Below are 22560 nucleotides of genomic sequence, written 5' to 3'. Positions count from 1 at the left end.
AAAAAAAAAAAAAAAAGAAGAAGAAGAAGAAATAGCGGGGGAAAGATGCTGGAGAGGTAAAGTAGGACTAGATTCTGGATGGGATGCCACTATAGGGAATTTGAATTTTACTCTGGAGGCATAGGAGGCTATTGAGTGCTTTGGAGGTGAGAGTGCCCTGCTTTCCAGGCATATCATCCTGCTAGCAGGTCTCGGGGGCTCCAAAGCCCCTCCCATTCTGACATGTGAAGGTGGAGTGATTGCCGTATACCAGGCAGAGAGGACGAGGACCTGAACTGTGGCCAGGTCAATGTGGCCACAGTGGGAAGGAGAAAAGGGAACACCTCTGAGAGTCAGAGCTCAGGCTCCAAATCCTAGGCTTGCTGCTTGCTAACTAACCGTGCAGCTTAGACAATGGAGTTAACTTCTCTGTGCCTCTGCTTCCTCATCTGTAAAATGGGAATAATAACAGTACATGCCTCTTAAGGTTATTTTATATAACCTTATACACAATGCCTAAAATGCTTAGAACAGGGGCTGGTACAATAAGCACTTGACAAAGGTTATCTCTTATTATAATTTTCAGATGTAAAATCCTGTGACTTAACTGATTGAACCTGGAGGGCAAGGGAAAGAGTCAAAGACGTACTGCTCATGAAGGGAATATGGCAGATACTCAGAATTGATAATAGCTAGGGGAAAAACATATTAAGGGACATTCTACAAAATAACTATTCATAATCTTCAAATGTGTCAAGGAAACCCACAGAAGCTATTCCATACTGAAGGAGAGCAGAAGGACTTGACAACTAAAGGCAATGTGTGATCCTGAACTTGACCCATTGACTTCAGCAGACAGTATTTATTGAGTCACTTGGGACGATTCAATTGAAATTTGCAGGAGTCCAAGGATATCATTATGAAGGAGGATGTGCTTGTTTCCTTGTTTGTAGGAAATGACATAAAAGGTTCTGGAGTAAAGAGGCATCCAATGAGCAACTTATTCCCAAGTGTTTCTGAAAGTTGTTTGTCCTCACAACTCTTTTGTAAGTTTGTGATTGCTGAAAATAAAAACACCTTCTTTTTTAAATGAAAAGCTAGCATTTGTTGAGCATTCATGAAGTATCAGGAATTGTGGCCAGTGCTTTGCACATGAGCAGCTTTGGCTCTCCAAGGAAACTTCTCTGACTTTGCATCTCTACCAAAACAGAGCTGGGTGCCCTTCCTCTGTGCCCTGATCAGGCTGCACCCCTCTTCACTAACTGCTCGTGACCATGAGTTTCAAGTGGTCTATAAAAAGTAACTGCCTGTTTGAATGTGACTCCTGCCCCCTCCCACTTCATGGATAGTCTAAGCTCTTTAACAGCAAGAGCTGTATCCCATTCTCCACTTGCATCCATTGCTCTCAGCACAGCCCCTGGTATAGCAAATCCCAAGCTCCCAATACATCCTTGGTGGCTGGAACACTGAGGCTTGCTCACCATGGTGACTACCATTAAAAATGAGGCACCAGGCTTGGAATGCATGTCTGATTTATGACTTCTTTTGAAGGTGGTCCTGGCTCTGGCAAAGGCACACAGTGTGAAAAACTGGTGGAAAAATATGGATTTACACATCTCTCAACTGGCGAGCTCCTGCATAAGGAACTGGCATCAGAATCTGAAAGAAGCAAATTGATCAGAGACATTATGGAACGTGGAGACCTGGTGCCCTCAGTAAGCAACCAAACATGCCCCACACTACTGCCTTTCCTGTCTGGGGAGATCTTTGGGGTTTTTGTAATGAGTCTGAGCTGCTGGAACTAAACACCCCAAAGAAACAATAGCTGTATTTTATTTCCTCCTTTGTAGCAATCCAGATGCAGGCAGGCCTACAGCGGAGAACCCTTCTGCCCAACCAGGTCTGGCTGGCCCAGGGTCCTTCCATCTTGTTGCTCTGCCAGCCCCTCGAATATTGGCATAATTTCACATTTTCCCCCCAGATTCATTCCACTTTAAAATTGGAAAAGCGGCCGGGCGCGGTGGCTCAAGCCTGTAATCCCAGCACTTTGGGAGGCCGAGGCGGGTGGATCACGAGGTCAAGAGATCGAGACCATCCTGGTCAATATGGTGAAACCCCGTCTCTACTAAAAATACAAAAAATTAGATGGGCATGGTGGCGCATGTCTGTAGTCCCAGCTACTCAGGAGGCTGAGGCAGGAGAATTGCCTGAACCCAGGAGGTGGAGGTTGCGGTGAGCGAGATTGCGCCATTGCACTCCAGCCTGGGTAAAAAAAAAAAAAAAAAAAAAAATTGGAAAAGCTTCAAAATGGAAGGGAGTATGGTGCAGCAGAGCCTAGAATTAGAAACTCCCAGAAAATATAAAATAATGCTTTGGTCTAGTTCTGAGAGATGTGATGACATTATCTTGAGATCTGCTGTCTTCTTGTATAGTCTAAGAATATCCTTTTTTCTGTCTTTTTTCTTCTTAAGTCACCATCCATCTCTGAGAAGCTGAATGGCAGGGATATCAAGAAATATTCATCCCTGCCACACTGGGTCCCATGCTATGCTCCATAATTAGGGCTGTATGATTCCTCTCTAACCAGCTGCACTCTCTTCCTGCCTGGACACCAGAATGGTCCTCGGGAAGGGAAAACAGACCATTACAATTGCCACCTAGCTGGCCTCCTAGAGCCCACTCTTTTCCCAACAGTCTCCTCTTTTCACAGCAGCTGTTACCGGAAAGCGGTCCCAATTCAGACCCCAAGAGAGGGTTCTTGGATCCTGTGCAAGAAAGAACTCAGGGCGAGTTTTAGAGTAAAGTGAAAGCAAGTTTATTAAGAAAGTAGAGAAATAAAAGAATGGCTACTCTAAGGACAGAGCATCCCGAGGGCTGCTGGTTGCCCATTTTTATGGTTATTTATTGATGATATACTAAACAAGGGGTGGATTATTCATGCCTCCCCAATGTTGCCATGGCATTTGTAAACTGTCATGGCACTGGTGGGAGCGTAGCAGTGAGGACAACCAGAGGTCACTCTTGTCACCATCTTGGTTTTGGTGAGTTTGAGCCAGTTTCTTTACTGCAACCTGTTTTATCAGCAAGGTCCTTATGACCTGTATCTTGTGTGGACCTTCTGTCTCATCCAGTGACTTAAAATGCCTTCACCTGGCTGGGCGCGGTGGTTCATGCCTATAATCCCAGCACTTTGGGAGGATAAGGCAGGCAAATCAGCTGAGGTCAGGAGTTCAAGACCAGCCTGGCCCACATGGTGAAACCCTGTCTCTACTAAAAATACAAAAAATTAGCTGGGTGTGGTGGTGGGTGCCTGTAATCCCAGCTACTCGGGAGGCTGAGGTAGGAGAATCGTTTTAACTCAGGAGGCAGAGGTTGCAGTGAGCCAAGATTGTGCCACTGCACTCGAGCCTAGGCAACAGTGTGAGACTCTGTCTGAAAAAAAAAAAAAAAAAAAAAAGAAAGAAAATGCCTTAACCTTCTGAGAATGCAGCCCAGTAGGTCTCAGCCTTATTTTACCCAGCCTTTATTCAAATTGGAGTTGCTCTGACACAGCCAGAGTGATTTCTTAAAAACATTTATCAAAGTGTGTTAGATCACCCAGATTGGAGTGCAGTGGCATGATCTTGGCTCACTGCAACCTCCACTTCCAAGTTCAAGTGATTCTCCTGCCTCAGCCTCCGAGTAGCTGGGATTACAGGCGCCCACAGTGGCTGGCTAATTTTTGTATTTTTAGTAGAGATGGGGTTTTGCCATGTTGGCCAGGCTGGTCTTGAACTCCTGACCTCAGGTGATCCACCTGACTCGGCCTCTCAAAGTGCTAGGATTACAGGTGTGAGCCACCGCACCCAGCCAGTAAAATACTTTTTATACCATGTTTTGTCTAGTTTTAAATTGCCATTATGCCGAATTCATGGAGTGCTACCATATAAAATACAGCTACCTTATCTTGTCTAATCTAAGATGCCAATATTTTAAGACAGATAACCAGTAAGAATATACCAGTAAGAAAAAAAACACTAACAATTAAACCATGTGCAGAGCTGATTATAAATACCTGCCAATTTAATACTGTAGATATTAAAATATAGAGTCAGGGGTGGAAGAATGAAATGAAATATGGTCTATTGCTATCTGCTGCTAACCTTATCAGAACGTTCCTCTCTCCCTCAGTGGATGACTGCGGGAGACTTGGGGTACTTCTAGTGTTCTGTGGAAGAGCTCAGGTCCTGACCACTCTCACTTTGCTCCAGGGCATCGTTCTGGAGCTCCTGAAGGAGGCCATGGTGGCCAGCCTCGGGGACACCAGGGGCTTCCTGATTGACGGCTATCCTCGGGAGGTGAAGCAAGGAGAAGAGTTTGGACGCAGGGTGAGTCACTGTTATGGGGATCCTTCCAGAAGAGAAATAGGGGACATTATTGAGGTTGGGAGAAAATTCAAAGTCTATTTATTTCCCACTTACATTAATGAAAACTTTCCGTTACAAGTGGCAGAAACTTGACTCAAGGTAGAAATTTAAAAAGGAGTAGATTTATTGACTTAAGTAACTAAAACACCGAGTAGTGGCTTAGATTTGCTTGACTCCAGATATCCAAATGTGTCCATCAATTGTCTGACTCTCTCTCTCTCAAATTCTCTTTCCTTTGTGTTGACCTCATTTTCTTCCTGATAAGCCTTAAGGCTTACATTCTACCATCTAAGTGACCTCATAGAAGTGCTTCTGTTTCCCAGTGGGTCCAGAAAAAGACCCAGAGCTGTGTTTTCTTATCCTGGATTTGGTCACAACCCCGTCATCACTGAGCCAATCACTGTGGCCAAGAGGGAAGGGGAGGGAGTATGCTGGCTGGCCCATCTTGGAGGACCAGGGAAGGATGTGAAAGGAGGAGGGAGCACAGGCACCGCACCTGAACCACACAGGAAAGGAAAATTACCTCCAGGAAAAGTAGGGCTGCCCTTACAAGAAGACGGGGGAATGGGTGCTGGACAGGCAGAATCAGAGCCACACACCACCGTTCCGCTATCCTCCCACCATCCCACCTCCCAGCCCACCCTCTCCTAGTGAGGAGGGCAGGTCAGGGCCACTCACAGGGAGCAGCAGTAAGTAAAAACCATTGTGGCTTCCGTGAATTGAACCGACTCTGGGCCAGATCCTGTGCCCACACTTTATAGAGAGTACCTGTAATTTTACAAGTCCAGGCAAGAAGGGTACAACTGGCCCCATTTGTTAAACAAAGGCTGACATTGAGAACCTACAAGAAATTCATATTTATAGAGATATTCCTTTAGACTAGTTTTGAAACATTTTTCATATACATTTTTTATTTGATTTTTTTAAATAACATTTTAGATAGATAGGGGAAGTGTTGTCTCCATGTTAAAGGTGATGAGTGAAGCCCAGGGAGGGTTGATGACTTGCCCATGGCCACACAGTTGGTGATAACTTACTGATAAGTGTCAGCTGCTGGCAGGAGTAAGATTCTGTGGGACCCATCGCCATCCACCTCTAGTAACATTGATTGAGGTGAATTATACTTGGGTGTCTCCGGGGGTTTACTTTGACCTCCTTCTGAGCCTGTGTCATGTATCTTCCTTAGACAGTATCGAAATACTTAAAGGTCAATTGCTCATCTTCCCTTATACTTCCTACATGAAACCAGAGTCAAAGAAAACATTTCTAGGTCTGGTTGGCATGAGTGGACCCTGGACCCACTCTGGCTGTCCCTCGGCTCCAGAACTTCCATCAGCAAGGTGGGGGTAGGCAGGGAGAGGTGGATTTGTGAAGCAGAGTCCCATGACCGGGGAAGTTTCAGGCAGTTCTTAATGAGGGACATGCACATGCCCAAATTCTAATGAGCTTTTTCCCATGAACAAACCACTTCAAGAACACAAATCTCAATATAAATCAACTAGTGTTTTTACAAAATGGAATTGAGAGCATTGTTCTACTTTTTAAATAGTTGTGGTAAAATAGACATAACAAAATTTATCATCTTACCCATTTTTAAGTGTACAGTTTAATGATGTTGAGTACATTCATATTGTTGTGAAGCCATCACCACCATCCATCTTGAGAATTCTTTTTATCTTGCTAAACTGAAACTCTACCCTTTATTTATTTACTTATTATTTTATTTATTTTTATTTTGGGAGACAAGGTTTTGCCCTATTGCCCTGGCTGGAGTGTAGTGGTGCAATCATAGCTCACTGCAGCCTTGACCTCACGGGCTCAAGCAATCCTCCCACCTCAGCCTCCTGAGTAGCTGGGACTACAAGTGTACACCACCACGCCCAGCTAAATTTTTTGATTTTTTGTAGACATGGGGGTCTCACTCTGTTACCAGGGCTGGACTTGAACTCCTGGGCTCAGGTGATCTCTCACCTCAGCCTCCCAAAGTTCTGGGATTACAGGTGCGAGCCACTGCAACTTCCTGAAACTCTACTCTCTCCCTCCTTTCCCCAGCTCCTGATAGCCACCATTTTTCTTTCTGTCTCTGTTAATTTCACTATTCTAGGTACCTTTTATTTCACTTAACAAAATGTCCTCAAGCTTCATTCATGTTGTAGCATGTGTCAGAAATTCCTTTTGTTTCCAGGTCAAATAACATTCCATCGTATGTGTATGCCGCATTATTTTTATTCATTCCCCTATGGATTGAGACTGGGGTTGCTTTCACTTTCCAGCTATTGTGAATAATGTTGCCATGACTATGGGTGTACAGTGTCTGTTCAAGTTCCTGCTTTGGGCATATACTCAAAAGTAGAATTGCTAGATCATATGGTAATTCTATCTTTAATTTTTTGAGGAGCCGCCATACTACACATATACATACCTACTGTCAGATGTAGCGGCCACACCGTCTTACATTCCTACCGACGATGTAGGAGGATTTCAATTTCTTCTCACCAACACTTGTTATTTTATGGGGGTTTTTGATAGTAGCCATCCTAATGGGTGTGAGGTGGTGTTTTCTTGTGGTTTTGATTAGCATTTCTCTACTGATTAGTGACAATGAGCATCTTTTCATATGCTTTTTGGCCATTGTTTATCTTCTGTGGAGAAGTGTCTCTTTGAGTCCTTTACCCATTTTTAAATAGAGTTGTTTTCTTTTTGTGGTTGTCGAGTTGTAGGAGCTCTCTATATATTTTGGATAGTAACTCCTTATCAGATGTGTGATTGCAGATATTTTCTTTCATTTGCTAGGTTGTCTTTTCACTCTTTTGATTGTGTCCTTTGATGCACAAAAGCTTTTCATTTTGGTGGAGTCCCGTTTATGTTTTTACTTTTGTTGCCTGTGCTCCTTGTCCTGCACGAGAAGTTATTGCCTAATCCAATGTCACAAAGCCTTCCCTCTGTATTTTCTTCTAAAAGTTTTGTAGTTTTAGCTCTTATATAAGGTATTTTGATCCATTTTGTTTGCTTGTTTGTGACAGAGTCTCACTCTGTTACCCAGGCTGCAGTGCAGGGGTGCGATCTCGGTTCACTGCAACTTCTACGTCCCAGGTTCAAGCAATTCTCATGCCTCAGCCTCCTGAATAGTTGGGACTACAAGCACATGCCACTGCACCTGGCTAATTTTTTTTTTTTTTTTTGTACTTTCAGTAGAGACTGGGTTTCACCATGTTGGCCAGGCTTGTCTTGAACTCCTGGCCTCATGTGATCTGCCCCTCCTTGGCCTCCCAAAGTGCTGGGATTACAGGCATGAGCTACCACACCTAGCCTTAATCCATTTTGAGATAATTTTTTGTATATGGTGTCAGATAAGTGTCAGATTTCATTCTTTTGCATATGGATATCTAGTTTTCCCAATGCCATTTGCTGAAAGAATGTTTTCCCCTTCAAAATGATCTTGACATCTATGTTAGTCCATTTGCATTGCTATGAGGAATACCTGAGGCTGGGTACTTAATAAAGAAAAGAGATAATTTTGGCTTATCGTTCTGCAGCCTGTACAGGAAGCATGGCATTGGCATCTGCTCCTGGTGAGGCCTCAGGAAGCTTCCACTAACAGCGGAAGGTGAAGGGGAAGCCAGTACATCACATATTGAGAGAGAGACACCTGAGGCCCTGACTCTTTTATATAATCACATCTTCTGTGAACTCATAGATTGATAACTCAGTTGTTACTATGAGGACAGCACCAAGCCGTTCACAAACAACCTGCCCCCATGACCCAAACATCTTCAACTGGCCCCACCTCCAACACTGGAGGTCACATTTCAACATGAGATTTGGAGGGGACAAATTCCAGACCATGTTAGCATCCTTGTGAAAAATCATTTGACCATATATATGTGACGGTTTATTTCTGGGCTGTCTATTCTGTTGGTCTGTATATCTGTCTTTATGTCTGTACCACATTCTTTTGATTACTGTAGCTTAGTAATAAGTTTTGAAATCAGAAAATGTGAGACCTCTGACTTTGCTGTTCTTTTTGATGACTGTTTTGGCAATTCAGGGCCTCTTTAGATTCTATATGGTTTTAGAATGATATTTCTATTCCTGCTTAAAAAAAAAAAAAAAACACACACACACACACATTGGGATTTTGACAGGAATTACATTAAATCTTAGATTATTTTGGGTAATATCAGCATCTTAGCAACATTAAGCCTTCCATGGATTGTTTTAGATTTTGTTTATTCTAATCTTCTAGCCAACATCTAAGCTCTGGATAAGTCCCTGGGGATACATTCTGAATAATTGAGGAACGGGAATATTTTTCTTACACCACCTCAGAATCAAGGCCTGTGCAGGGCTGGGGAGTTAGAATGGGTAGAGAGAGAGGAAGGTGTGGTCCAGCTGTTGAGAAGCTTCCTATGAGGACTGGCAGTTGTGTAAGCATGCCACTAAAATACAATTGCAGATGCGTAATAACTGCCCGCAGGGTCAACAGCGTTTACTGAGGTTCAGGCTTTTCACACTTACATTGCCCTTGAACTTAAGGTCAGAAGAGCTCTGAGAGAGCCTCCAGGAAAGTCAAGACAGGTCCTGCGCTTGTTTGAAAGTGATAGGAATAGAAGTCTTTTATTATTATTATTGCTCTGAGAGGTGGTAGAATATTCTTTTGAGACCATCAAATGTCAAGGACAAGATATATAGTAAATAAATAAGGGTGTGTGCTCTCTCTCAGTCAACAACAACAAAATTAAATTATAATTATTATTCTTCTTTGGGGGATTTTAAAATTGAGTCTGAAGGCAAACCCCAGAACTTAGGCCTATGGGATTCCACACCATTTTGAGCAATGACAGCCCTGGAGCTTCCCAAAGTGACATCGTTAAAACATATCACTCATGTACTCTGGTGTCAGAAAACCTAGGTTTTCACCTCTGTCATATATTATGGAGATCACAATACCTGTTAACATCTATTTAAAGGTTTTTGTAAACATCAGATGATATAACATACATAAATGTCTTCTAAACTATAAAAGTTTATAAAATATTGTCAGTTTAGCATCACTCATTTGTTAATCACACCTCATACAAGCCTCTAAAATTCCTGCATCGTCACCACTTTCTCCTTTGCTTAAAACCCAGTAAGAATGAGCCCAGGGCTCTGTGTAGCGCATTGGTCTGTCCTCTGGCCTTTGGGTAAGTATGAATTCAAATGAGCCATGTGATCTTCCCTAAAGTAAAGCAAAAACTTCATCTCCCACTGTGGTCCCCATTCAGACAGGTTTTAGAATGTGGCAGAGAAGAAGCCTAACTAGAACTAAGGAACAAGAAAGTCATCCATATGGTGACTAGACAGTTTCACCCAGTGCTAAAATTTATGATGCCATTTGAAACAACACACAGGTGACCCATTTCATTACTGAACATACAACCCTTAAGCGACATCTTCAAAGATAGTTTTTTACATACTGCTAGGAGGAACTTACAGAGACGAAGAGTGATATTGATTTGTCCCTGGGTATAGTAACTTTAGAAGATTCTAGTATCAATTTAGCAGGTGTGCAAGAGAACACATCCAGCCCTCCAGGATGAGCACCTGCTTTAAATCTGACCAGATGGCTGGGCACAGTGGCTTATGCCTGTAATCCCAGCACTTTGGAAGGCCAAGGCAGGCAGATCACCTGAGGTCAGGAGTTTGAGACTAGCCAGACCAAAATAGTGAAACCCTGTTTCTACTAAAAATATAAAATGAGCCGGGCGTGTTGGCACATGCCTGTAATCCAAGCTACTTAGGAGGCTGAGCCAGTAGAATTACTTGAACCCAGGAGGCTGAGGTTGCAGTGAGCTGAGATTGCACCACTGTACTCCAGCCTGGGCAACAGAGTGAGACTCCATCTCCAAAAACAAAACAAAACAAAACAAACAAACAAACAAAAAAACCTGACCAGATGAACAAAGATTCTACAAAGACAGAATGAGCTATGTTGACTCATTAATGTCCTGCAGCGCTCTTCATTTGTAGCTCCCCTCCGAATTACAGGCAAGAAATTAATTTGAAATTTGACAAAAACAGATACAGACATCTGATTTTCCCCAGAGGTTCCGAGTAATCAGCTTGGTTGAAAGCATAGTGTTTCCCGTATGTGCATCAGGCCTGCAACTATGTTTGAAGTCCACTCAAGCCTGGGAGAGGTTTTAACCAGCCCACAGAAATCGCACCAGCCTTTCCATGTCACCGAGATTAACATACCCGATGCATTGGACCATCTGTGGCTTTAAAATTTCAGTTAGTTAGACTGACACTTTTGCATACCTGTAGCTGAGTTCTCTAAGATGCAAGGTCCTTTGAGGATTTCCTTGACCACACATATGACATTGCTAAAAGTCAAATGCAAACTAATGTCCGCAGCTTAAGGGTAAGTCTGTTTGCGGTTTCTCTTTTACCTTCCTGTTCTCTTTTACCTTCTATTCCTCAGACTGGTTTTGTCCCTGTTGAATGACAACCTGTGCCTTCAGTCTGCAGCATGATTTACTGGGAGAGGGAAGGCTGTGTGTATGTGCATGTGTGCATGTATGCTGTGAGCGTGTAGATGTGTGTAACGGGGCAGAAGTAATGTTAGGGAGGAGTCAGGATTTCTGATCACTATCTCCATCCCGCACTCCAGCTGAGAGGTTAGAGTGACTCTGGTATGAACAGGCCTATATTTGGAGCCTGGCTTTGTAATTCACTGGTTGGTAAGCAAGTCAGCTAACTTTGTAGAGCTCCATCTCCTCTTCTGTAAAATGTTGGTTGGATACCTACCTCAGTGATTGTTGGGAAGATCAGATGGGATCTTTGACAAGTGCCTTTACACATTTATAAGCCTACATATGGTGTTCAATGTATCATTACAGTTTTTTTTAATAATGTGTATTTTTTCTGACTATAGAAAGAAAAATTGGCTGAGCGTAGTGGCTCACACCTGTAATCCCAGCACTTTGGGAGGCCGAGGCAGGTGTATCACGAGGTCAGGAGTTGAAGACCAGCCTGGCCAATATGTTGAAACCCTGTCTCTACTAAAAATACAAAAATTAGCTGGGTGTGGTGGCACCTGTTTGTAGTCCCAGCTGCTTGGGAGGCTGAGACAGGAGAATCGCTTGAACCCAAGAGGCGGAGGTTGCAGTGAGCTGAGATCACACCACTGCACTCCAGCCTGGGCAACAGAGCGAGACTCCATCTCAAAATAAAAAAAAGAAATAAAAATTACATAATATGAAACAATGTACAAAACAAAGAATAACCACCCAGTGATAATACCTGTTAACATTTGATGGACATTCTCCCCATCTTTGTTCTGCTCGTTTTTGCATAGTTAAAATCATATAGAATATGGGAACAATAACTATGTTTTGAGTACTTACAATGTGCCAGGAACTGAACTCGATGCTTTGCAAATGTGTTTTGATTAATTTTTACAGTCCTACTTAATAGGTGTTACTACCCCCATTTTATTGATTCTTACCATCTCGAGAAGGGCTCTGCGCTTAGCCTGACTCCAGATCAAAATGCTTTCCTATATTAAGCCAATCTCATACTCAACACCAGCCAATTTAAACACATATTAACAGAAGTAGAATACATGGGTTTGCTCTTGGCTTTTCCCTCCCAAAAGACTCTTAGCTGAAATTCTGCCTTTAGCCAGGATATGCACGTAACTCTCGTGGATGTGTGAATGATGGCTTCACAGCGATACCTCTGCCTCATGACCTTCAAATATCTCATGACACTTCATCAACAGAACCAGTGTTTCTAAGTATATTCTAATCTTCAGTGTGAGCTCTTAACACACATATACACACATGCGTGCACGTGCATACGAAGTTTGAGTCTGGCCAAGGGAATGTCCAGTTGGCGTGTTCTAGTTGTTTAGAATTGTGAGAAGCCCTGGAGGCCACATAGGATTTTCCTCTGGAGATTCTCCTCTTCTGATTTCTGGTTCACTGCAGAACTTAGAGCTGCATAATGGTGGCACTGGGGGAGAAGGCATACATCAATCGAGCAGTATTACTATCATTAGGGTTGTGTGTTCAGGAATGCTGGCATGACCCAGATATTCCTTCTGTAGTGAGGTTCCTTCCCCCACGGGGACATACCTCAAGGTGAGAGCAAATGAGAAACAAGCACGCTACTTTCTTCTCAGCCAGGGCCCTTTCCTGCCAGTGCAGGGAGACTCTGGTAGACATGCAGGAGTGTATGACTTAGAACACAAGTCTGTGTAAGACCGCTGACTCTTTCTAGACCTAAACCTGACCAACGGGAGACTTCACAGGTCAAAAGGATGGTGATGTGGCCACGCCCACCTTAAATAACATTAGCTCACGTTTATGTAGTGTTTGAAGTGGGTCAGGGACTTCACATGCACCAACTCATTCAACCCTCACAATAGTCCAGGGAGTCAAACACTCTCATTATCCTCGTTTTTAAATGAGGAAACTAAGGCACACATCGAGAATTAGATGTTATTCTCAACAAAGAGAGTTCCTGGATGGCATGGAGAGCTCCTGCCCATTGGTAAACGTGGCCTAACCCCCATTCTGACTTAATCAGAAGAACACTCAGGTGGGGGTGGAGTCAGAGGGCAGGAGGGCAAACTTCTCCTCCTCCTCCGCTTGCTGGAATGACCAAGGCGAAACCATGATCACAGTCCATGATGCTGATGTCCTCAGGCTGGTGGGCTTCTCTCATGCCCGGAGGGGTGCAAGGATGAGCGTGGTCCCACTAAATCCCAAGAGGCAGCAGAGGCCACTTCTGAAAAATAAAATAAGTGAGTGGGTACGCCATCCCAATTGCTCCCTTTCCCGCAGCAGGGCTCCATTTGGCCCACCCAGCTTCTTACCCAAGCCGCATTCTGAAGGCACTGGCTCCCTCCATCGGGGTGAGGTCACCAGGCTTTGGGGTTACATGCAGCTGCTTCAGGCCTGTCACTCAGTAGTCCCCAGTGACCTTGGGAAGGTTAACCTCTGAGGGCCTCCATTTCCTCATTCTTAAAGTGGGGATAATCATACTTCCCGGCAAGGGTGCCAGAGGCTTAAGGGATGGCTGGCTGTAAAGCCCTTAGCACAGTGAAGCTCAGTCAGCTGCTGAAACGTTGCTGATGGCATCTCAGCAGCCTTTCCAAGGGCACTTGTGCTCTAACTAAGGTCCCCTGAACACCAAAGGCCATTGGAGAATCCAATGATGCTGGTGGCAAATCTCCAGGGTGCCAGCGGAGTGATGTTGGGGGCAGGGCAATATCCCCAGATCTCTGATTCATTCAGCCAAGGGCAGAGTTCTCTGTTCACCTGCTCACTTGATGTTAAAGACTAACCACAGTCTGGTGATAACAGGGCAGGGCTGGGAGCCAGACAGCTACTCCAGGGGACTTTCTAATGATACATAGCAAAGCATTTTGAAAAGAATTAAATGGTATCTCATTTAAACATTTCAAAAAATTTTAGTTACTAAAAACAAATGGTTCAGGTCACTTCCAAATAGAATAACAGCTCGATAGCTTTTTATATAGGAAGAGAGTGCTGATTCCAGGAGAGAGAGGTTAGGTCAAATCTCCCAGTTTTGGCACAGGAAAATGACGTGGCAGAGTAGCTTCTCAAACTGATGTTGTGTAGACTCACCTAGGGATCTCGTTAAGATGAAGACTCTGGGCTCGGTGCGGTGGCTCTCCCTGTAATCCCATTACTTTGGGAGGATGAGGCAGGAAGATCACTTGAGGTTAGGAGTTCAAGACCAACCTGGACATTATGGTGAAACCCCGTCTCTATTAAAAATACAAAAACTAGCTGGGTGTGGTGGCGCACACCTGTAATCCCAGCTAGTTGGGAGGCTAAGACAGGAGGATCACTTGAACCCTGGAGGCAGAGGTTGCAGTGATCACACCACTGCAGTCCAGCCTGAAAGACAGAGCAGGGGACTCAGTCACACACATACACACACACAGAATGCAGATTCTGCTTCAGCAGGTCACGTGTTGTGCCTGAGATTCTGCATTTCTAACAGGCTTCCAAATGATATGCTGCTGGTCCACGGGGCACATTTTGGGAATCAGTGTGGAAGAAAAAGCTACCTCTCTGCCCTGTGCGTATTTTGGTCTAAAAGGTCATTTGCTGCTGGCTCCTGCTCGGTGGCACATAATCTCTGTTTGTACCTGTGTCCCTGAATTATCTTTCCTGTCCCCACGAGTGGCCTGAAAATGACCCCACAACTGGAGAAATCCCCTGGCTGCCTCCTGCAGCCCTAACCCGAAGTTTCAGGGAGAACATTACGTCGCCTCCCAAGCTCGCCCTCTGCTGGTGAACAAGAGTCATTTTCTCCTAAACCCTCACCCATCCTTTCTTGCTGCACAAATGCTTTTTTTTTTTCCTTCCATGTAATACAGACAGAAAGTCTCATGACCTATTCCAGAGGTTTATTGCACTGTTGTAGATTTTGGAGAATGCTTCCACTCTGTTCCTTAAAGTATACCCCTCAGAGGAGGTAGACAAATGTTCCATCAACATTGTCTGGCAGCTCACGATACTGTGGGTTTTCCGTGCTGCCTAAACATCCTCTTCTTGACTGAACTTTGTTCTCATCTCACCCCACACACTTTATACAGCGGTGGCAAGCCTTCATCTACTCACAGCTCAAATGCCTCAGGGCCGGGGGAGTAATGGTTTCCTTTGATCCAGGGTTGGAGGAGGAGGCAAAGTAAGCATGTGCCAGAGACAAAAGAACATGTAAGAGAAGAATAGGGAGATGGGGAGACTCCTACCACCATCATTCATTCATTAAAACATTTCTTCATCACCTACTGTGTGCGAGACTTGGGACTGGGAGCGGAGAATTCTTAATCCCTGCACATGGGGAACCTAAGCCTCATAGAGGAAATAAGCGTAATAGTGAATAGTTAGTGAATGTTTGCCGTATGCCAAGGAGCATACATACATTATCTTGTTTAATTTTGTTTCATCCTCACAGCAATCCTGTGACCATCCTTATTGTATGAATGAGAAAACTGAGAGGCAGAGAAGCTAAGTCAGGCTTCTAGTTAATGAGGAAGTCAGTTTAAAAGAACAAGATTGAAGCCTGGCACAGTGGCATGTGCATGTAGTTCCAGCTGCTCTGGAGGCTGAGGCAAGATGATCACTTGATTCCAGGAGTTCAAGACCATAGTGCACTATAATTATGCCCGTGAGTAGCCATTGCACTCCAGCCTGGGCATCAGAGTGAGACCTCGCCTCTTAAAAAATAAAATAGGCTACGTGCAGTGGCTCACACCTATAATCCTAGCACTTTGGGAGGCTGAGGTGGGTGGATCACAAAGTCAAGAGATCGAGACCATCCTGGCTAACATGGTGAAACCCCGTCTCTATTAAAAATACAAAAATTAGCTGAGTGTGGTGGTGGGTGCCTGTAATCCCAACTACTCGGGAGGCTGAGGCAGGAGAATGGCTTAAACCCGGGAGGCGGAGGTTGCAGTGAGCTGAGATCCTGCCACTGCACTCCAGCCTGGCAACAGTGCAAGACTCCATCTCAAAAAAATAATAATAAAATAAAAACTGTAGAGAACAATTTGCTATTATCTCTCATGGTTCTGGAGGTTGAGGGGCTCAGCAGGCTGGTTCTCACTTGGGGTTCCTTATGCAATTGCAGTCAGTGGCTGAGAGTGAGATGCATGTCTGGAGCCAGGGCTGGGATGTCCGAAACAGCTAGGGGCTGGTCGGGCATCTCCGTCCACATGACCCCTCCACGTGGCTAAGTTGGGCTTCCTCGCAGCCTGGCAGTCTCAGGATAGTTGGACATCTTAGATGGCAGCTGACTCCGCACTACAGAAAGTGGTCCACAAAACCAGACAGAAACTACAAATTTTCTTGAAACCTACACTCTAAAAGCATGGGACACCATTTTTGCTACAGTCTGTTGGTCAAAACAGTTATAGGTCAGATTCCAGGTGTTTCTGTGTCTCAGTGGGAGAGTAGCTGACAAGTAAAGTGAGGTAACAAATTGATGAAGCCCATCTTGGAAACGAGTCACGATCCCAGGGTTTGACCTAAGCAGCCTGACTCAGCCTGTGCGCTCAACCTTTATGCTCCACTCAGCTGACAGTACTGGCACAGCCACAGTGCGCCACTGGTGGCTGGTATAAGAGATCCTGGTGGCTTGAAAGAGAAGTGATTAGCTCTGCCTCAGGTGGTCAGGGAAGGCTTCACATAGGAGGAAACACCCCCTCGCACACGCATACTCCTGTCTCCTCAGTGCAGAAGACAGACAGCGCTGCAGTGGGTGGCACAGATGCCCCTGCATGACGTGAGGGGACCTAAACGCTGAGGGCAAGAGACAGCCCTGAGGCAGCATGTGGAAAGGAGCTGTCCTGGAGGGGGGCTATGGAGTCCAGGCCCCCTGAACCACAGTGTAATGCTGGGGCTTGAGGGGAACCAGAAAGCCAAGAAAGGAAAACCCGGAGGCCCTGGGCCTTTCCAGAGCCTGAGCAGGGTGAAGTTTCTGACCGTGTCGTGCTCTACTCCCACCCCCAGATTGGAGACCCACACTTGGTGATCTGCATGGACTGCTCGGCAGACACCATGACCAACCGCCTTCTCCAAAAGAGCCAGAGCAGCCCGCACGCAGACGACACCGCCAAGACCATCACCAAGCGCCTGGAAGCCTACTACCGAGCGTCCATCCCCGTGATCGCCTACTACGAGACAAAAACACAGCTACACAAGGCGAGTCGCTTCCCTTTCCCCTCTGAAATGAGCCCGTTATCTTTTTTTCAGGAAAAAGAAAAAGTTGAGAACATTTTAGTTAAAGGATCTGAGAATTAGAACTCTGTGCAGCTGTCGCACGGGGGCCTAAAGGCCCAGCGCGGTGGCTCCCGCCTGGAACCCCAAAACTTTGGGAGGTCAAGGCTGGTATGCTGCTTGAACCCGGGAGTTCAAGGCCAGCCTAAGCAATCTAGTGAGACCCTGTCTCTACAAAACATTAGCTGGGCATGGTGGCACATGCCTATAATCCCAGCTACTCAAGAGGCTGAGGTGGAAGGACTGCTTGAGCCCCAGAGGTGGAGGCTGTAGTGAGCTGAGACTGAGCCACTACACTCCAGGATGGGCAACAGAGCAAGACCCTGTCTCAAAGAAAAAAGAAGAGTTTGGACCAAAATATGAATCCCTTACTCTTCACTTTTATCTTAATAAAAATTAAATATCTGTCATCATATAGACCATAAAATGTTGGTCATATAATTTTCACAGATGCCTTTATAGTTGCTGAAAACAACTTTTTTCCAAAAAAAGAGAGGGAGAGAGGAAAGGAAGAAGGCAGGGAGGAGGGAGAAGTGGATGAGACATAGGTTCTGCCACTGGTTCTGGACTCTGAGACTGTTCACTAGAACTAAGAGTCAATGACTTCGAATTTCTAGAATTTTACATCATTCACAATTGGCACTTGGCCCCTTTGCCTCCATTTCTCGTGATAACTAATATTTTTAGAAGGAGCTGCATTGGGGCCAGGAAAGCAGGTCATTAAGTAAAGCAATGAGGATAGTGTGAGGAAATGAGTATATCAACTTAGTGATCATGAGCTCTCTGCTGAGTCACTGTCAATTTCATGAATTTGGGAAAAGTGCCCAGTCCTCATCCTCCCACTCATCCCATAACTATGTATCAGGCACCTGTAGTCCATCAATTGCACTAGTGGTTTAGATGCAAATAAATAAGATTCTTGAATCCTTGCAGAGCTTAGGGTTTTAGTAGGAGAGAGAGACAAATGTGTGATCACACAACAGGATCAAAGCAAACACAGTATGTGACGAGGGCCCTTTCCTCCAGTGAAAGGGGAAGGAAAGGATTCGGGAAGGTGGCATCAGGAGGACTCAGCTGAGTGTCTGAGGTGGGCGTGCACGCCATACCAGAGAAGGCCCAAGTGGAGAAGATCGGGAAAACCACGTAACTCCACGTGGCTGTGACATAAAGTGCCAAGGAAAAGAGGGGCAAGAGATGGGGATGGAGAGGCAAGCAAGGACTAGATCAAGATGGATCGTACGTAGGAGCAAATAACTGCCTTGTGAGTGATGGGAAATACTGAAGGGGTAGGCGTAATCAGGATTTCAATCTAGAAAGCTCGCTCCATCATCTCTATGGAAAACGGATGCAAGAAGGTAAGGCTAGGAGACCACTGAGAAGCTAGAATAGTGTCCAGGAACAAATCCATGAGGATGACGGAGTGGGCTTTTAAGCAGGAACAAAATCCTGAGACTCAAATCAGAGAGGGGAGAGTGGGATCTCTCGCTGTTGGCAGGATCAAAGACATCATCAATAGATAACAAACTTGTCTCTGAGGAAGCTACCTTACCGATTCCTCAGGGGGAAACCATTGATAACGAATTCTTATCTTCTAACTCTGTGAATCGTCCACCTCCCAGAATCCCAACACTTGATATACTCAGGGTATCAAATATGTGGCATGAGAGCCATCATCCCCTACTTCCGCATCCATGGCAGCCATCGCTAATTCATCCCAGCACTGTTTCCTGCCGTACTCAGATGTGGCCTGAGAACACAACACTCCAGGCAGCTACTGCTGATTGATAGGACTTGATGTGCAACGTGAGACTTACTTGTTGTGCTTTATGTGACCTCTGGAGCCACGTTTTTAAAATAAAGACTTCAGTGTTTAAAAGCAGGGCTAGGTGCAGTGGCTCACACCTGTTATCCCAATTCTTTGGGAGGCCAAGACAGGAGAATTACTTGAGTCCAAAAGTTTCAAGACCAGCCTAGACAACATTTCGAGACCCCGTATCTCCCAAAACAGCAAAAATTAGCTGGATGTAGTGGTGCGTGCCTGTGGCCTCAGTTACTTGGGAGGCTGAAATGGGAGGATTGCTTGGGCCTGGGAGGTCGAGCCTACGCTTTGCCATGATTGCACCTCTGCACTCCAGCCTGGGCAACAGAGCAAGACTGTCTCTCCAAAAAAAAAAAAAAAGACCCAAAACATAAAACAAAAAGTGCATTATGTAAGAGTAGTGTCTCAAGAATTCAAGGTGCAAAGGCATTTACAAAATTAGATTGTCTAGTGATTTCCACCTTTTGAGCAGCCTGGAACATACACAGAAGTTATCCAGGCAAAAAGGTATTTCTTCCATCTGGGCATGGTGGCTCACGCCTGTAATTCCAGCACTTTGGGAGACCAAGGCAGCTTATCATTGGAGGCTGGAGTTCAAGACTAGCCTGACCAATATGGTGAAACCCCATCTCTACTAAAAATACAAAAATTAGCCAGTGTGGTGGCACGCACCTGCAATCCCAGCTACTCCAGAGGATGAGGCAGGAGAATTGCTTGAATCCAGGAGGTGGAGATTGCAGTGAGCCAAAATCATGCCACTGCACTCCAGCCTGGGTGACAGAGAGAGTTCCTGTGAAAGAAAGAAAGAGAGAAAGAGAGAAGGAGGGAGAGGGAAAGGGAGGTGGAGAGGGAAGGAGGAAGGAAAAAGGGAAGGAAGGAGGGAAGGAAGGAAGGGTCTTCCACTTTTAAGATTTGTAAAGATGGGAAAATTCCTAAGTAATTCAGGATTTAACTACTTTTAGAGTTGGAAAATCCCTCTTAGCTTTCTATTGTATTATAACAACCTGAATTCCACAAATTTACAAATGACTGCACATGGGTACAGGGTTGAGTTCTCAGACAAATCTGATTTCTGGAATCTTCCTTAGAGCTTTCTAAGTTAATGGTGTCAAAAAGACCAGACTGCAACACATTTAAAGATCTTCATTGGCTTTTATTCATGACTCTAGAATTGGGCAGACCTCAGGACCAGAAAATGTTTGAAGAATAAGCCACATGATCAAGCAGCATTTATGTTTAGAAAACAGCAGTGAGGAACAGAGGTTAATTAGTTAAGGCCTTACGTGAATCAGCTGGCCACCTACGATTGACTTAAGCTCAGCTGCTGTAACTACCCAAACTCAGCCATCTGTTACAGTGTACACCCACGTTGTTTGTTTCATTTAGTATGGATGATTCCATGTTGGTTCAGTCTGTTGGGCCAGGAACAGGAGCCTAGTCCAAACTGATGGCCTCCTACAAATTTTATTTAACAGTGGAAAAGAGGTTTGCAGTCCCCTTTGGCTCATTTCTTCAATATCCCTGCATTTTGGAGATGCTGGCAGCTGGGTCCATGGTGAGGTAACGTTATGATCCACTGTACAAATATGTCAAAGCTCTCCAGCCCGGACTGCAAAGCAGTGAGGGCTTCAGCCTTCAGGACTCCCAGAGAGCCTCAGGGAGGCTGCTTTGTCCCACCGCCTCTGCCCGGGACCACCCCTACCCACACAGCTGCAAAGATGAAGAGTCCCCGCTACACACCTAGCACAGAGACAGTGTGCTGGCCCAGGAAGCTGAGGTTTGTCTGCAGGTACCCTAAGCCAGCAGCTAGGGCGACAGAGGCGGGACTGCAGGAGAAGCTGGGGTGGAGTCGGGGGATAGGATTGTTCGCCACTGGAGACTGAGCCGTTCTGTTGTCTGGTCTCTGGGTTTTTGCCCAGTCCTCTTGCATCAGCTTAATCTCCCTCGGTTTCTAAGTAACAGCTTGTGTCCTGCTCCTGTGACGCTCTTTGGACTGTTTGCCCCTGCTCCCTGTTGTTTTACTCAACCCAAGACAAGAGCTGCTCACCCAGGAGGACCTCTGGGTCACTTAAGGAGCTTTCTTAAAACTAGGTGGGGCTGGTGAATGTACTTCAAGAAAGCAAGTGAGACGAATCAGCAGTTCCATGAAATTTATTTAGGAATTAAGGCCACAAGGTGGGCCAACCCATGCAGCCCACAAATAGGCCACAAGCACCGCCCTCAGGCCTCTGCCCAGCAATACTGACGCTGAACCCATCAGCTGACGCCCCACCATCCCCCACCGCATGACAGTCAGCCCTTTTGGCCACCAGCTAGCTAAAGAAAGTGTAGCAAAATTTCAAAGGCAATTTTTAAAGCAAAGCAGAATGTATACAGCCACTCCCTTATTCTTTATGTCGTCATAATGCCATCCTTGTACAATAACATTAGAACTTCTTTGCCCAGGGTCTCCCTGGCTCTTTTAGCTATGGACAAGCAGCTGGGGTCATGGGTTAGCAGGTCATGTTTGTTTGTTCTGTACTTTGTTGAGTGCATATGGTATGCGTGGTTCAGTATACTTGGTGCTGGGAACACAGTCAACATGACAAAGTCCCTCAATGAAAAGAGAAAAACAGGCCAGGCACAGTGGCTCACACCTATAATCCCAGCGCTTTGGGAGGCCAAGGCGGGCGGATCACTTGAGGCCAGGAGTTTGAGACCAGCGTGACAACACATGGCAAAACCCCGTCTCTACTAACAATACAAAAAATAGCTGGACATGGTGGTGCACATCTGTAATACCAGCTACTGGGGAGGCTGAGGCAGGAGAATTACTTGAACCCAGGAGGCAAAGGTTGCAGTAATCCAAGATCACACCACCACATTCCAGCCTGGGTGACAAAGCAGGAAAAAAAAAAAAAAAAAAAAGAGGAAAACAGTATACAAGAAAATAAAGCAACCACTAACAAGTTCTGTGGCTAAAACAAAACAGAATGCATTGTTGGGAGTGAACATTGTGGGCAGGTGTTTGGAAAGTCTGAGGAGGTAGCATTTGAACTAGGACCTGACTGATACAAACATGGTTACGTGGGAGTATTCCCTGTGAAGCAGATGAGGGACAAGGAATGCCAAGAGAGAAGGTCTGATTGTCAGCCGAGAGAAGCCACAGAAATACATATCTCAAGTGGCATAGGCAGAATTCTATCAAATGATATTTAAAGTCTCTTTGTTTCCTAAGTATACAAGTAACAACTACACATTTCAAAAGGAAACAAACTAGGCCGGGCGCAGTGTCTCAAGCCTGTAATCCCAGCACTTTGGGAAGCTGAGGCAGGTGGATCACGAGGTCAAGAGATCGAGACCATCCTGGCCAACATGGTGAAACCCTGTCTCTACTAAAAATACAAAAAAATTAGCTGGGCGTGGTGGCGCGTGCCTGTAGTCCCAGCTACCCGGGAGGCTGAGGTAGGAGAATTGCTTGAACCCGGGAGGCGGAGGTTGCAGTGAGCCGAGATCGTGCCACTGCACTCCAGCCTGGCGCCTGGCTACAGAGCGAGACTCTGTCTCAAAA

At 45.3% G+C, this 22560-nt stretch overlaps 1 protein-coding gene across 2 annotated transcripts in view; it reads left to right on the top strand.

The window, feature by feature from the left end:
• The window catches only part of AK5 (adenylate kinase 5), a 295232-nt gene that overhangs the window by 254440 nt on the left and 18232 nt on the right, over positions 1–22560 (top strand). For both annotated transcript variants that reach the window (XM_017531373.2, XM_037739572.1), the window contains exons 11-13: positions 1531–1694; positions 4230–4346; positions 16925–17116. In XM_017531373.2, the coding sequence (XP_017386862.1) occupies positions 1531–1694; positions 4230–4346; positions 16925–17116 (473 nt within the window). The remainder of the gene's footprint in view (positions 1–1530; positions 1695–4229; positions 4347–16924; positions 17117–22560) is intronic.

The sequence above is a fragment of the Cebus imitator genome, unplaced genomic scaffold, assembly GCF_001604975.1.
Source record: "Cebus imitator isolate Cc_AM_T3 unplaced genomic scaffold, Cebus_imitator-1.0 Scaffold3, whole genome shotgun sequence".
In the NCBI taxonomy this organism is placed as follows: domain Eukaryota; kingdom Metazoa; phylum Chordata; class Mammalia; order Primates; family Cebidae; genus Cebus; species Cebus imitator.
This window is presented reverse-complemented; position numbering and strand designations above follow the sequence as displayed.